Here is a 16,379-nt window from a genome sequence, read left to right as displayed (position 1 = left end):
GAACCTCCCACTTCTCCAAAGCCAGCACATCAGCAAACTCTTCTGGCCCCATGTCTAGAATATATCTTAAAAAAAATTTTTTTTCTACGTTATCCAATAAAATACACCTAACATAGGGAGTGCCTGGGTGGCTCAGTGGGTTAAGTGTCTCACTCTTAATCTCAGTTCTTGATCTCAGGGTCAGGAGTTCAAGCCCTGTTCTGGGCCTGCTTAAAAGAAATACACATAGAATTTCCTATTTTGACCATTTTAAGTGTACAGTTTAGTGACATTAAGTGTATTCACCCTATTGTGCGACCATCAACACTATCAATTTCCAGAACTTTTTTCATCATTCTGGACACTGTCCAGAATAAACTGTCACCTTCCATCTTCACCCCTCTTCACTCTTTCCTTTGGCTGTTAGCTCTTTACACAGTCTTTGGCACATAGCAGCCAGCCAGAGTGTTCTTCTGATGTTAATCTGACCTTGGCCAACTCCCTTCTTAGAACCCTCTCCAGATTCCTCCTAGAGCTCTGGGTTTTGCTGTGGCCCTCTGGCCTCTCCTCTTGCCCTCCTGTGTTCCAGCTGGGTCACCCTCCCTTCTGTTGGCTGACCTTGAGCTGTCAGGTTCTTTACTGCCTCAGGGCCTTTGCATTTGCTGTTCCCTCTTCCTGGGATCCTCATCCCAGGGTTCTTCATAGGGCTGTTTGTTTCATGACCTGAACATCTCAATTCAGCTCTCATATCCTCTGAGAAGCCTCTGCCTTGACCTCCTGTACACAGCAGCCTCCTCCTACTTATTCCCTGATCACGTCTTTCACAAAAGCTGATCAGGATCTGGAATCATCTTGTTTGTGTTTCCTTTGTGTTGTCTGTCTCTACAGTGAACTATGAGCTCCTGAGAGCGGGAACTTTCCTGTCTTGTTCACGGCGCCAGACCAGGGCTTAGAAAAGGGCACAGGGACCCTCAGGGCATGTTTATTGAGTGAATGAGTGTGAGATGTCACTTGGACTTCCTCACTGATGTGAATTGTCAATTTAACTGTCACTTAGATTTGCTTATGCCACTCATTGCCTTTAGCTTTATTTCTTTGTAGCTATGAAGGTGAAAAGGTCCATGGACTATATGAGGGAGAAGGCTTTGCAGTCTTCCAAGGATGTTGCACCTACCACGTGAGTTACCCATTTTGGGAACGGGCTGGGAGGAAGGTCAGAATGTCCTGTGAGAGTTTTAGATTAGTACTTTCAGGGGCACCTGGGTGGCTCAGTGGTTGAGAGTCTGCCTTTGATTCAGGTCGTGATCCCGGGGTCCTGGGATTGAGTCCTGCATCAGGCTCCCCACAGGGAGCCTGCTTCTCCCTCTGCCTGTGTCTCTGCCTCTCTGTGTCTCTCATGAATAAATAAATAAAATATTTAAAAAAAGAAAAGCTCGTTGGTTCTTCAGAAGAAATTAGAAGTATTTTCTGTTCATTTTATTGCGAATCCTGATGACCTATTTTTACGGTAAAAACACGGCTCCATACAACTGAAGTCATCATTTTAGATTTTCTTTTCTTGATTTGTACTTATACAACATTAAGGTGACTAAACGAAATAAGGAAGAGGAAAATTCCAGTATCATCATTATCCTTTTCCAGGAAATGTTTTGGGTGTGCTGTGTGTCATTTTTGTTCCTTGAATGGAAGTATCAGCATTTATGTGGGCCTATTGGTTTGGCAGATAAACTCTTGAATCTTTTTCCACTTATGAATACTTTGCTATATTGCTGCATGGTTTTCATAACCTAAATATTTTGTGGTAAAACATATATAAAATTTATTGTTGTAATGATTTTTAAGTGTAGAGTTTTGTAGTGTTAAGGGCATTCACATTGTGGTATAATCCTCCCCACCATCCATTTCTGGAACTTTTCTTGTTTCCAGGCTGAAACACTGTCCCCATCTAAACACTAACCTCCATTTCTTCCTCTATAAAAACAAAATGTATTTTATTTATATATTATTTAATTATATACTGTATATAAATATACACGATATTTAATTATATAACATATATAAGTATATATACTATATATATAGCACAGTGTTCTGACTTATTATTCATTACATACCATAATTATTACTTTTAGGATGTTTTCATTTTTTGCCATCAATAATGATACAAAGAAACATGTGCTTATAATAAGAACATGATTATCAAAGAAATGTGCTTATAATAAGAACAAATTTTTGTGGTTGGGGTCATAGAGCATGGGTTTCAGTACCCTGATTTTTTTCCCCACTAAATATATGACATGTTCTTATTCCTGTGTCATAAAAACTCCTAAAAATGCCATTTTTATGGCCAAGTGATACTAAAATGTCCCATCTGGCCTTTGCCAGTTTTGGAATAAGCTGTCACGTTCATTCTGGTCAGAGTCTTCTTTCAGCACCATGGCACTAAATGTAGCCCTGGTGTGTGAATACTTCAACACGAACCTTAGTTCTTTCCTTTCTTTCTTTTTTTTAAGATTTTACTTATTTGAGAGAGAGGGAGAGGGAAAGAGAGAGAGCGAAGAGGAGAGGAGAGGAGAGGAGAGTACGTGAGCAGGGGGAGGGGCAGAGGGAGAAGTAGACTCACTGGTGAGTAGGGAGCTCCACTCAGGACTCAATCTCAGGACCCCAGGATCATGACCTAGCTGAAGGCAGACGCTTAACTGACTGAGTCACCCATGCGCCCAAGACACCCAGTTTATTATGTGGGCCAATCCCTCCCAGGCTGCTGAAGTCGCAGTATCAGCTCCTCCTACGCCAGAGGGTTTGCCTTGGTTACCTAAAGCTCAAGCTGGACCCAGTGGCCTTGCCCTTCCCATACATGTGGGGACAAACACCCTCTGTTTCTAGATGATCTTTTCTCCACCCATTGCCTGCTACATGCCCTGTAAGCTCTCCATATTTTCCTCAGACTCAAATTATTTTGATTAAAAATCATCATCAGGGGATACCTGAGTGGCTCAGCAGTTTAGCACCTACCTACCTTTGGCCCAGGGTGTGATCCTGGGGTCCCGGGATCGAGTCCTGCATTGGGCTCCCTGCATGGAGCCTGCTTCTCCCTCTGCCTGTGTCTCTGCCTCTCTCTCTTTCTCTCTCTCTCTCTCTGTCTATCATGAATGAATAAATAAAATCTTTTTTTTTAATTAAAAAAATTAAAATCCTCATAAGTTACATCTCCTTTAATTTGTGAGAGCGGCAAATCCAGCAGAATAACTCTGTAGCCCCAGGCCCCACATCATCAGACCTCGGGTTTGTCACACATTTAGATCACCATCCCCTAAAGATAATAAAACCAAACACTTCTTGAACCCTTTGCCCTTACCCTGTAGATGCAGCGTGATCCTTTCCAGTCTAATTTGTTAAAACACTGGTGGTTGTGACCATCATCAGTTCCATAATAACAAACAAGAACCAGCCTATGGTTAGAAAACCGCTCAGTGGCAGCCTGCCTGGGGTGAGCCCATATTAACCCTTGCTGGTCAGTAAGGGCTGTCATTCTCCAGAGAAGCATGGTCAAGAGGATAAGCAACATTACCTGGGGGATTTTTTTCAAAATGCAAGTTCTTGGGCCCCAACCCAGACCTGCTGATGAATCAGTCTCTGGGGTAGGCCCAGAAAATCTGTGTTTCCACAAACCCCAGGCGGCTCTGAAGCACAGTAGAATCTGAGAACCAGAGTTAGAGCACTGTTTACTCAGGGTGTGTCCCCAACACCCATCCCACATCTAACAAGATGATTCTAAGGCAAAACTGGATGTATTCTTACCTTTCTTTTCTCTGATAGCATTTAGACATTCAGGTGTGCTAAGTTTTTAGTGATTAGTTTTATATATTAACAGTACACACTAAATATAAATGGACTATACTGACAATAGTATATGATGTACATACATGAATATGTCCATAGACACAGACACACCAACACCAATAAATCCTAGTAAGTAGAAATGGAGTAGTTGCTGATATCCAGATAATGGTTTTCACCGGGTTTGTCTAGTTTAAATAATTTTTTAGGGGATCCCTGGGTGGCACAGCGGTTTGGCGCCTGCCTTTGGCCCAGGGCGCGATCCTGGAGACCCAGGATCGAGTCCCACATCGGGCTCCTGGTGTGTGGAGCCTGCTTCTCCTTCTGCCTGTGTCTCTGCCTCTGTCTCCCTCTCACTATCATAAATAAATAATAATAAAAATTAAAAAAAAATAAAAATAAATAAATAATTTTTTAAAATCCTTGCATTTGGAAGTGCAAAACCAAAAGTGTATGAATTCTTTTGAACTACAGCATTTTTCACTAATTAGGAGAGGACGACACAGAGTGAATTTACAACTCATTTCACCACTGCATAGGACTGCATGATGTACATTTTGGGGAATTTGGTCAAGTATATTCATGCAAATGGAAAGGGGATAAGGCTCCATCCTAAGAACTAAAACCACAGTGGCAGCTGTTGTGTAGAATCAAGGACTGGTGCTAAGGGTTTGTTGTTCTGTTTTGAAGGGTATGTTTTCAGAAGGACTCATGCATGGACAAGGGACTTACGTTTGGGCTGATGGTCTGAAATATGAGGTAAAGCACGTAATAGGTAATAGTTTTTAAACTGTAATTAATGAAACTTAATGTCCAGCTTCCTACAGTTAAACCCACTACTTTCATAAAAGTAATTCAGCACATGAGTTTAAGAAAGTCCATAGTACCAGAGAATATAGGCGAAGAGCCTTGTTACTGCACAGGCTCCTCTGTTGATCGTTACCCATTTCATCTGTAAATTCTAGAGGTCCCTGTGTGTTCTGTGCATGTACAGCACACATGCCTATATTTGGCCTTTCTTACTCTTTACAAATACAAATAGTTCATTATACATTCTCTTCTGTACCTTTATTTTTTTGGAGCTCAGACTGTATCCATTCATCCAGTTTCCCCTATTTTTACTGGCCACTTTTATTCCTTTTTTCAAGATGGGTTGTGGGTCTCAACCCATCTTGATGGTTTAAAGAAAATGTATATTTTTTAAATCAATAGCTGGAAGGCTATTCTAGATATTGCAGTTGCAGAGCTGCTAGTGATGGCATTTATAAGTGGTAATGAAAATAAGAGGGGGATCCCTGTGTGGCTCGGCGGTTTAGCACCTGCCTTTGGCCCAGGGCCTGATCCTGGAGTCCCATGATGGAGTCCCATGTCGGGCTCCCTGCATGGAGCCTGCTTCTCCTTCTGCCTGTGTCTCTGCCTCTCTCTCTCTCTCTCTCTGTCTCTCCTGAATAAATAAATTAAAAATCTTAAAAAAAAAAAAAGAAGACACATGCATGTAATGTACATATTCAAGTAGCAGCCAAGTGAGGGAAACAGACAAGTTTGGGCCAGGTGGGCAGCTCACTGGGGCTGGACAGTAGGAGACAAGCACTCAGAGGCTCAGGGGAGCCTGAGGATCTGGTGGTTTGGGGCCAGCCTCTCCAGGGAAACTTTCCCCGCAGCACCCTGCCTTCTAACCTGTGAGTTTCTGGAAGCTCTCAGGTGGGAATCCTTCTGGTAGGCATAGACCCTTCCATACCAGCTTAGATAGGAGGGTTGATGGACAGGATTTGGGCTGTCACAAAAGTACCTTCAGGGAGGTCAGCTAGCCTCATGCAATATGGCCCATGGTCAGACCAGGCCACCCTGTCCTCCTCTTCTGCTGGCCGGATGCCTCTGGTGAGTTCATGTTCCTGAGAGAGAATCCAGTGGCTCAGGGCTGTGGTGCTTGGAACTGCGTGCTGCCCACTCAGCTGAAGTCCTGGCCCCGAGCAAAGCAGATTCTCTAGAAGGCACCCACAGGGATGTGGTTGGCTGATGTGTCTGCAGAATATTTTGATGAACCACAAACATAAAGAGGAGTTTCCACCAGTTGATCACCAAGCCAGGCTAATCACTGGTGTCCTCTGAGGAGAACACTGGAACCCAGGGCAGTAAGCCTCCTCTGAGGTGGGTTCCAAGACTCTAAAGTTCCTAAGGCCAGGAGAAAAACCAACACCTTTTCATGTTACCCATTTGCCTCTTGGAACCTTGTCTACACACAGCCTCCAGCTGTTTTATCCTGCTGGGGCTTCCACTCCAGGGAGGGGAGGTGAGAGAGGACAGGGTATGTTAGAGAAGGAAGAAGGAGGGAGAAGCTGGTGGCCGGGATACTCCACTGTTTCCACAGAGGAGAGACAGGAGCGTGTGCAGTAGTCAAGGAGATGTTGCAAACCATCCATGGGATTAGGGGTCTCGCCACTGCTTTTTCTCACTGAGCTTTCTTATCCTAGGGGGAGTTTGTGAAGAACATCCCCATGAACCATGGTGTGTACACGTGGCCAGATGGCAGCACCTATGAAGGAGAAGTGCTACACGGTGTAAGGCAGGGATTTGGTATGTTCAAATGTGGCACACACCCTGTGTCCTACATCGGCCACTGGTGTCACGGCAAGAGACATGGGAAGGTGGGTGAGGCGGCCACATGACTTCTGCCTGTAGATAGGGTGAACAAATACAGGGGGTGGGAAATGGGGGGCTGTTGTAAAAGTATATTCAATTGTTGATTGATGTGAAATTCACAGCATGCAAAACTGACCATTCCAAAGTCAGCAGTTCCGTGGCATATAGTGCCCTCGTAGCCTTGTGAGACCTGCACCTCTGTCTAGCCCCAAAACCTTTTTGTCAACACTCCAAAATAAAACCCTAGGCAGATATTTCTCATCCCGAACCCCAGCAGCCCCTGTCTGCCTCTCTCTATGGGTCATCTATTCTGGTTGTTTCGTATAAATGAGACCCTACAATATATTACCTTTCGTGTCTGGCTTCTTTCACTCAACATCATGTTTTTTTGAGATTCATCCATGTTGTAGGTACTTAATTCCTTTTGGTGACTGAATAATACTGCTCCAGTGTATGGATGGACCACCTGCTGTTTATCTGTTCATCCTTTGATGGGTATTTGGGCTGTTTTCATCTTTTGGCTTCTGTGACTAGTACGGCTATGAATGGGTGTGTAAGGATGTATTGGGGTACTTGTTTCCAGTCTCTGGCGTATAAACCTAGGAGTGGAGTATGGTAACTGGGTGTTTAACATTGTCAGGAACTTTCAAACTGTTTTCCACAGCAGCAGGACCAGTTTATACTCTTTCCGGTAATGCACATTATATTCACTTTTAAGTCAAGGTTGCTCTTCCTGGCACTGCTATTTCCCTTCTGTATAGGATTATAAAATACCGTAGCCATGTTCTTGGAAAATGTAAGAAAAGAGTCTACCATTATAATCATCACTCTGCTCAGATTTAGACTGTTCTGTCAATTGTATTCTGTTTTCTTTTCCTCCTCCCCCCTCCCTCTCCCCTCCCCTTTTCTCCCCTCCCCTCCCTTCTCTTCTCCTCTCCTCTCCCAGCTCATAGCAGTTCAGACTAGGATGGGGGTGGTGACTTCTAGACCATGGCACCTGGATGGCTGCACAAAGGAGCAAGTCAGCTTGATGATGGGGAAGAAAAGAGAAAAATTGCACACTTCCTCTCACACACACACACACACACACACACACACACACACACACACATATGCAGTGAGATGAACCAGTGGATAAACAAGCAATCTGAGGCCATTTGGTGTAGATCCAAATACATGGTAGCTAGTACCATTCCCTAAGAGGAGTCACCAAAGAAAGGTTACTCCATGGTCACTTATACTCGGAAATAATACAATTTTACTTTATCACAGGTAGAACCCATCTTTCTTTATACTCAGAGGCAGTAAGATAAGTATGATGATGAATGGATAGAACAAAAGTGGTTTGGGTACTGACATGGGGTTCCTGAGTGGCTCAGTCAGTTAAGCGTCTGACTCTAGATTTCAGCTCAGATCTAAGCATCTGACTCTAGATTTCAGCTCAGGTCATGATCTCAGGGTCCTGAGATCGAGCCCCATGTCAGGCTCCCACTGGGTATAGGTGGAGCCTGCTTGGGATTCTCTCCCTCTTCCCTTTTTGCACCTTCCTCCTGCTTGTGCAAGCACTCGCTCACTCCCTCTCTCTCTTTCCCTCCGTCCCTCTCTCTCTTTCCCTCCGTCCCTCTCTCAAAAAAAGGAGCAGGGAGGGGGACTGACCTTTACTTGTACAGAAGGATCTACCGCTCACTTTAGGTAACAACAGAACAGGATTGTTTAGGTACTCATCTGACTCAAAGTTACCAAGTAGAATGGATAGACCGAATATAATGGATGTGGTCATTCCACACCTTACTGTGATACCTCATCATGAGGGAGTAATTGATCTGTGATGTGATGGCTACTTTACCATATCCTTGATTACAAAACAGAGACATACCATGGGTTAGGTGTCTTGCCCATGTATGACATTGACTTCCACGGGGTTAGATTCCTTAAATTCATGTACTTTTTAATCTTTACCTTTAATAAACATTTGTTTTATGAGGCTTGATATTTTTTAATGATATTATTTGTTTTAGGGCTCTATTTATTACAATGAAGAGGGTACCTCCTGGTATGAGGGGGACTGGGTACACAACATCAAAAACGGCTGGGGGATAAGATGGTAGGTATCGCTGCTGCCACACATGGGGTGTGGGTGAAACATGTGTTTGGGGGCCCAAATAATTTTCACTTAGGTGACTTAAAGATAAGGTGCAGAGGGGTGCCTGAATGGCGTAGTCTGTTGAATGACCAACTCTTGATTTTGGCTTGGGTCATGATCTTGGGGTGGTGGGATCAGGCCCCACATCAGGCTCTGCACTGGGCATGGAGCTTGCCTAAGATTCTGTCTCCCTCTCCCTCCCCCACCCCAGCTCATGCACGTGCTCTCTCTCTAAAATAAAATAAAATCTTAAAAAAAAAGATAAGGTATAGAAATTCCAGGGAACACATTTCCTATATAAACAGGGTGGAATATCTAAATTCACCCCAATATAATCTCCATAGTGATGAAAACATTCTATGGAAAACTTAGAGAAACATTATATTAAGTGAGGTTTAATAATACAATTTCACTTTATCACAGGTAGAACCCATCTTTCTTTTTTCTCCATTAATCACAGATATCTATTTCTGTATGTTTTCAGAAGACTCTTGACATGTTTCTTTGATTTTGGATCAAGCTGATAGAGTCAAATATTTTAAGGACTGGAATATTCAGGGGAGAAATGTTAAGTAATAATGATTCCATAGGGAGTTAGCTTTAAAAGACTTAAAATCCCTGTTCTTATCTACTTTATCACCTTATTAAATGATCAGAGGATTTAATAAAGTGGTTTATCCTACTCCTAAGATGATTATTTTTACTGACCACATGCCTCTCCATTGAATTTAAGAAGACTGTATGGGCACAAGGGTTGGATTTTTCAAAGGTGTTTAGAGAAGTTTTTTTTTTTTTAAGATTTGTATTTATTTGAAGAAGAGAGAGAAGGATAGGGAGAAAGAGAATGATCAGTGATGAGGGGCAGAGAGGGAGGCAAAAGCAGACTCCCTGCTGAGCAGGGAGCCCAGAACCCTGAGATCCTGACCTGAGCCAAAGGCAGACACTTCACCAACTGAGCTACCCAGGCACCTGTAGAGAAGTTTAAAAGTCTTCCTAAAGATAAGTATAGTATGTAAAATAACTGACTGTTTTCCGTTTTTTTTCTTGTTCCAGTTACAAATCTGGAAACATATATGAAGGTCAGTGGGAAAACAATATGCGCCATGGAGAAGGCAGGATGCGGTGGCTGACAGCCAATGAGGAGTACACGGGTCAGTGGGAGAAGGGGATCCAGGTACTGTGCCAGCTGGTGTGACCGGAACACACCCCCACGGGGGCACTGATCTTCAGCGCATGCGTCACTCCATATATTATCTGGTGACCTAAAACTTAAGCTCTGTGAAATTTAGAAACCCGAAATATGATTTACTGGTCTAAACCATCTTTTTTTTTTTTTTTAAGTACATTTTATCATTTAGGTTCCTCTGAAGGTCTTATGCATACCAGTGAGGTCATGGCATTGGCAAATCCATCATTCCCACAGCTCACGTGTGGACCAAAACAGTTCTTTGTACCTTAGAAGCAATGTATTTAAAAAAAAAAAAAAAAAAGAAGCAATGTATTTCCTGCACAGAACAGAAAGGCTTTATTGATGTGGTTAATTTCATATGGTTTATATAGTTAGGATTTTCTAATAATAACTTCATATTAATCTGGTAATTGGGAGCCTTGCTAAGAAAGCTTTGTCTGTCTTTCTCACCTGTATGCTTTTTCTTCTCCTCCTTTGCACTGGCTCGGACCTCTTGGTGTGGTTGGTACTGAGTGGAGAAAGCAGCCAGCCTTGCACTTTGCCTGAGCCCTAGCGTATAGCACTTGGTCCTTGAGTGATGTTTGCTGTGGGGTTTTCATGGGTGTTCTTGATCAGGCCAAGGAAACTCTCTAATCTTAATTTGCTTATAATTTTTATCATGAATGGATATGAAGTTTGTCTAATGCTTTTTCTTTTTCTTTTTTTAAGATTTTATTTATTCATGACACATAGGGAGAGGCAGAGACACAGGCAGAGGGAGAAGCAGGCTCCATGCAGGGAGCCTGATGTGGGACCTTATCCTGGGACTCCGGGATCACATCCTGAGCCAGAAGCAGCCGCTCAACTGCTGAGCCACTCAGGAGTCCCATCTCATGCTTTTTTCTGCCTCTAGTTAGATAATCATGTGGTTTTTCTTTTCCAGTCTGTTGTTAATGTTGAATTACATTGATTGATTTTCTTTCTTTATTTTTTTAGGGGCACCTGACTACTCAGTCAGTTAAGTGGCTGCCTTCGGCTCAGGTCTTGATCCCAGGGTTCTGGGAATGAGTCCCATGTCAGGCTCTCTGCTCTGCAGGAAGCCTGCCTCTCCCTCTGCTTGTGCATCTGCCTCTCTTTGTGTGTCTCTCATGAATAAATAAATAAAATCTTTAAAAAAGAATCCATTTCTTGCTTTGACTCTGTCTTTCCCCCACCTTTGCTTGTTTCTTAAATTCCACATATGAGTGAAATCATGGTATTTGTCTTTCTCTATTTGACTTATTTCACTTAGCATTATAGTCTCCAGCTCCATCCATGTTGTTACAAATGGCAAGATTTCATTCTTTTTTTTTTAAATTTTTTTATCCATTCATGAGAGACAGAGAGAGAGAGAGGCAGAGACACAGGCAGAGGGAGAAGCAGGCTCCATGCAGGGAGCCTGACGTGGGACTCGATCCCGGGTCTCCAGAATCAGGCTCTGGGTTGAAGGCAGGCACTAACCCTGCCCACTAAGCCACTGGGGCTGCCCCCCTTTTTTTATTAGTGTTTTTTTTTTTGAGATATTTATTTATTTATTCATGAGAGACAGAGAGAGATAGAGAGGCAGAGACACAGGCAGAGGGAGAAGCAGGCTCCCCACAAGAAGCCCAATGTGGGATTTGATCCCAAACCCCGGGATCATGCCCTGAGCCAAAGGCAGATGCTCAACTGCTGAGCCAGCCACCCAGGTGTCCCAATTTCATTCTTTATGGCTGAATAATATTCCATTGTATATAATTACCACATCTTCATTCATCAGTTGATATGCATTTGGGTTCTTTCTATAATTTGGCTATTGTAAATCATGCTGCTAAAAATATGGGCAGGGGTGCACAAATCCCTATGAAGTAGTGTTTCTGTATTCTTTAGATAAGTACTTAGTAGTGTGATTGCTGGATCATAGGGCAGTTCTAATTTTAATTTTTTGAGGAAACTCCATACTGTTTTCCAGAGTGGCTACACCAGTTGGCATTCCCACCAACTGTACATGAGGTTTCTTTTTGCCATATCCTCACCAACACCTGTTGTTTCTTGTGTTGTTGATTTTAGCCGTTCTGGCAAGTGTGTGGTCATATCTCATTGTGTTTTTTTTTTTAAGATTTTATTCATTTATTCATGGGGGGGAGGAGGGAAAGAGAGAAAGAGAAAGACACAGGCGGAGGGAGAAGCAGGCTCCATGCAGGGAGCCTGATGTGGGACTCGATCCCCGGTCTCCAGGATCATACTCTGGGCCGATGGTGATCCCTGAGCCACCCAGGGATCCCCTCATTGTGGTTTTGATTTGTATTTCCCTGATGATAAGTGATGGGCATTTTTTCATATGTCTGTTGGCCATCTGGATGTCTTCTTTGGGAAAATATCTATTCATGTGTTCTGCCCATTTTTTATCTGGATTATTTGGCTTGTTTTGGGTGTTGAGTTTTATAAGTTCTGCATGTACTTTGGATACTAACCCTTTATCAGATGAGTAATTTGCAAATTTCTTCTCCCATTCTGGAGGTTATTTTTTAGTTTATTGATTGTTTTCTTCACTGTGCAAAAGCTTTTTATTTTAATGAAATCACAATAGTTTATTTTGTTTCCCTTGCCTCAGGAGACCTATCTAGTAAGAACTTTCTGTGGGTGCTGTCAAAGAGGTTACTACCTGTGTTCTCTTGTAGAATTTTTAGGATTTCAGATTTTACATTTAGGTCTTTAATCCATTTTGAATTTATTTTTGTGGTGATCTAAGAACGTGGTCCATTTTCATTCTTTTGCACATAGCTATCCAGTTTTCCTGACAACATTTGTTGAAGAGATTTTTTTTTCCCCACTGGATGTTCTTTCCTGCTTTGTTGAAGATTAATTGGCTGTGGGACACCTGGGTGGCTCAGTGGTTAAGTGTCTGCCTTTGGCTCAGGGTATGATCCTAGGATTCCAGGATCAAGTCCTACATTGGACTCCCCACAGGGAGCCTGTTTCTCCCTCTGCCTGTGTCCCCGCCTCTGTGTGTGTGTGTGTGTGTGTGTGTGTCTCATGAATGAAAAAATAAAATCTTTTTTAAAAAAAGATTAATTGGCTGTATGACTGTGGGTTTTTTTCTCGATTTTCTGTTCTGTTCCATTCATCTGTGTCTATTTTTGTGATGGTACCAAACTGTTTTGATCACTACAGCTTTGTAATATAACCTGAAGTCCAGAATTGTGATGCCTCTAACTCTGCTTTTCTTTTTCAAGATTGCTTTGGCTTTTGGGGTCTTTCATGGTTCCATGCAAATTTTAGGATTCTTCTAATTCTGTGAAAAATACTGTTGATATCTCGATAGGAATTGCATTAAATGTGTAGATGGCTTTGGATAATATAGACATTTTACCAGTGTTTGATCTTCCAATCCATGAGCATGGAATGCCTTTCCATTTCTTTGTGGCCTCTTCCGTTTCTTTCAGAAGTGTTCTATAGTTTTCAGAATATAGGTCTTTCACTTCTTTGGTTGAGTTAATTCTTAGGTATCTAATTATTTTTGCAGTTGTAAATGGGTTTTCTGACTTTCTCTTTCTGCTGCTTCATTATTGGTGTATAGAAATGCAGCATATTTCTATAGATTGATTTTGTGTCCTGTGACTTCACTGAATTTGTGTATCAGTTCTAGCCATTTTTTGGTGGAGTCTTTCAGGTTTTCTATATTGAGTATCATGTCATCTGCAAATGGCAAATGTTTTACTTTTTCATGGTAAGAGTGGACTTGTATGTCTTGTTCCTGGCCCTAGAGGAAAAGCTCTGTTTTTCCCCAATAAAGATGATATTAACTGTGATTTTTTTTCCCATATGGCCTTTATTATGTTGAGCTATGTTCCCTCTAAACCTACTTTGTTGAGGGTTTTATCATGAATGGATGTTGTACTTTGTCAAATGCTTTTCCTGCACCTACTGAAATGATAATGTGGTTCTCATCCTTTCTTCTATTGATGTGGTATATAACATTGATTTGTGAATATTGAACCACCCTGGCAACATAGGAATAAATCTCACTTGATTGCAGTGAATGAGGTTATACTTTTTTATTTTTTATATATTTTTTGAGGTTATACTTTTTTAAAGAGAGAGAGAGAGAGAGAGAGAGTAGCGTGTGGGTGGGACACAGGGAGTTGACAGAGAGAGAGAATCCTAAGCAGGCTCCACACTCAGCACAGAGCCCAACATGCAGCTCAATCTCATGGCCCTGAGATCACGACCTGAGCTAAAACCAAGAGTTGGATGCTTAACCAATTAAGCCACCCAGGCACCCCTGTCTGTTTATTCTTGAGTAAGTTTTAGAGGTTTGTATTATTGAAGGAATTTGCCAATTTCATAGTGATTTGTTGGCACAAGGTTGTTCGTAATAGTCTCTCAGCATTCTTGTAATATATACTATATGGGATCTATAGTGTTGTTTCCTATTTCTTTCAGTACCAGTTATCTATGTTTTCTCTATTTTCTTCAGTCTTGCTAGAGGTGTATCCATATCATGAAATTCTCTAAGAGCCAGTCTTATTTATTTTCTCTTGAGGTTTTCCAGTCTTTAACTTGATACCTACTCTTTGTTATTACCTTCCTTCTGCATGCTTTGGGTTTAATATTCTCTTCTTTTACTTGGGTTATAGGATGGAAGCTTTATTGACTTGAGACATTTCTTCTTTTCAAACATAAGCATTAAATACTAAAATTTTTCCTCTTAGCACTGCTTTCTCTGCATTCCATGAATTCTTTTTTTTTTTTTTTTAGGATTATTTATTTGTTCCTGAGAGACCAAGAGAGAGAGGCAGAGACATAGGCAGATCCTAGGACCCTGATATCATGACCTGAGCCAACCACTGAGATACCCAGGGGCCCCTGCATCCCACTAATTCTGATATATTTTAATTTTTGTTCAGTTCAAAATATTTTCTAATTTCCCTATGACTTCTCTTGGGTGTATTATTTTGACATATGTCATTTAATTTCCAAATAGTTGGAGATTTTTCCAAATATCCTTTTGTAGTTGATTTTTTGGTGTAATTCTCCTGTGGTCAGAGTACATATCTTGTATGATGACATTTCTTTTTTTTTATTAGAGTTTAATTTGCCAACATATAGCATATCACCCAATGCTCATCCCATCAAGTACCCCCTTCAGTGCCCGTCACCCAGTCACGCCCACCTCCCTTTCCACCACCCTTTGTTCGTTTCCCAGAGTTAGGAGTCTCTCATGTTCTGTCTCCCTCACTGATATTTCCCACTCATTTTCTCTCCTTTCCCCTTTATTCCATTTCACTATTTTTTATATTCCCCAAATGAATGAGACCATATGTTTGTCCTTCTCCAACTGACTTACTTCACTCAGCATAATACCCTCCAGTTCCATCCATGTCAAAGCAAATGGTGGGTATTTGTTGTTTCTTTCTTTCTTTTCTTTTCTTTCTTTTTTTTTTTTTTTTTTTTTGGTATTTGTCATTTCTAATGGCGAGTAATATTCCACTGTATACATAGAGCACATCTTCTTTATCCATTCATCTTTCGATGGACACTGAGGCTCCTTCCACAGTTTGGCTATTATGGATATTGCTGCTATAAACATTGGGGTGCAGGTGTTCTGACATTTCATTGCATATGATGACATTTCTTTTAAATATGTCGTGGTTTATTTGGGCCCCAGGATATGGTCTGTCTTGTTAAGTGTTATATGTATTTCTGCTTTTGTTGAACGGAGTGTTCTGTGGATGCCAATTAGATCACACTGGTAGTATTGTTTAGCTTCCCACATCACATTACTCATTTTCTGTCTACTTTTTCTACCCATTTCTTTTTTCTTTTTTTTTTAAGATTTATTTATTTATTTATGATAGACATAGAGAGAGAGAGAGAGAGAGAGAGAGAGAGAGAGACAGAGGCAGAGACACAGGAGGAGGGAGAAGCAGGCTCCATGCACCGGGAGCCCGATGTGGGATTCGATCCCGGGTCTCCAGGATCGTGCCCTGGGCCAAAGGCAGGCGCCAAACTGCTGAGCCACCCAGGGATCCCCTCTACCCATTTCTGAGAAGAGTGATGAAGAGTCCAAGTATAGATTCATCTATTTCTTTCAAATCCATCAATTTTTGCATCATACATTTTTAAGTTCTGTTGTTAGGCATGTACATGTTTAGGACTGTTATGTCTTCTGGGTAAATTGACCATTTTTATCATATTGTCATGTCCCTCTTTAGTCCTGATCATTTCTGTTCCTCTGAAGTCTTTCTCTGGTGTGAATATAGCCACTCCAGCTTTCTTTTTATCTTTTTAATTTTAATTGTGGAAAAATACACATAACTGAAAATTTATCATCTTAACCATTTTTAAGTGTCCAGTTTAGGGGCATCCACCCCCACCATCATCTTCAGAACTCTTTTCATCTCCTCAGGCTGGGACTTTGTCCCCATCACTCACTCACACCCCTTCTCCCAGCCCCCTCATCCACCCCTGGCACCCACCATTTATTTTCCTGCCCCTATGAATCTGACTCCCTTAGATATCTCATATAAATAGAATTATATAGTATTTATTCTTTTGCAACTGGTTTATTTCACTTAGCATCATGTC

At 41.7% G+C, this 16,379-nt stretch overlaps 1 protein-coding gene across 2 annotated transcripts in view; it reads left to right on the top strand.

Annotated features, from left to right (window-relative positions):
- LOC112909962 (radial spoke head 10 homolog B-like) overlaps positions 1-16,379 on the top strand; it is a 60,019-nt gene that overhangs the window by 7,788 nt on the left and 35,852 nt on the right. Inside the window, exons 3-7 of one of the 2 annotated variants that reach the window (XM_025986156.2) lie at positions 1,081-1,156; positions 4,510-4,578; positions 6,291-6,464; positions 8,478-8,563; positions 9,656-9,776. In XM_025986156.2, coding sequence (XP_025841941.1) covers positions 1,081-1,156; positions 4,510-4,578; positions 6,291-6,464; positions 8,478-8,563; positions 9,656-9,776 — 526 coding nt within the window. The remainder of the gene's footprint in view (positions 1-1,080; positions 1,157-4,509; positions 4,579-6,290; positions 6,465-8,477; positions 8,564-9,655; positions 9,777-16,379) is intronic. The other variant, XM_072753161.1, reaches the window with a different exon arrangement.

Source organism: Vulpes vulpes, chromosome 3 (genome assembly GCF_048418805.1).
Source record: "Vulpes vulpes isolate BD-2025 chromosome 3, VulVul3, whole genome shotgun sequence".
NCBI classification, from domain to species: domain Eukaryota; kingdom Metazoa; phylum Chordata; class Mammalia; order Carnivora; family Canidae; genus Vulpes; species Vulpes vulpes.
The sequence above is the reverse complement of the archived record's forward strand: the minus strand, read 5'-3'. Positions and strand labels throughout refer to the sequence as shown.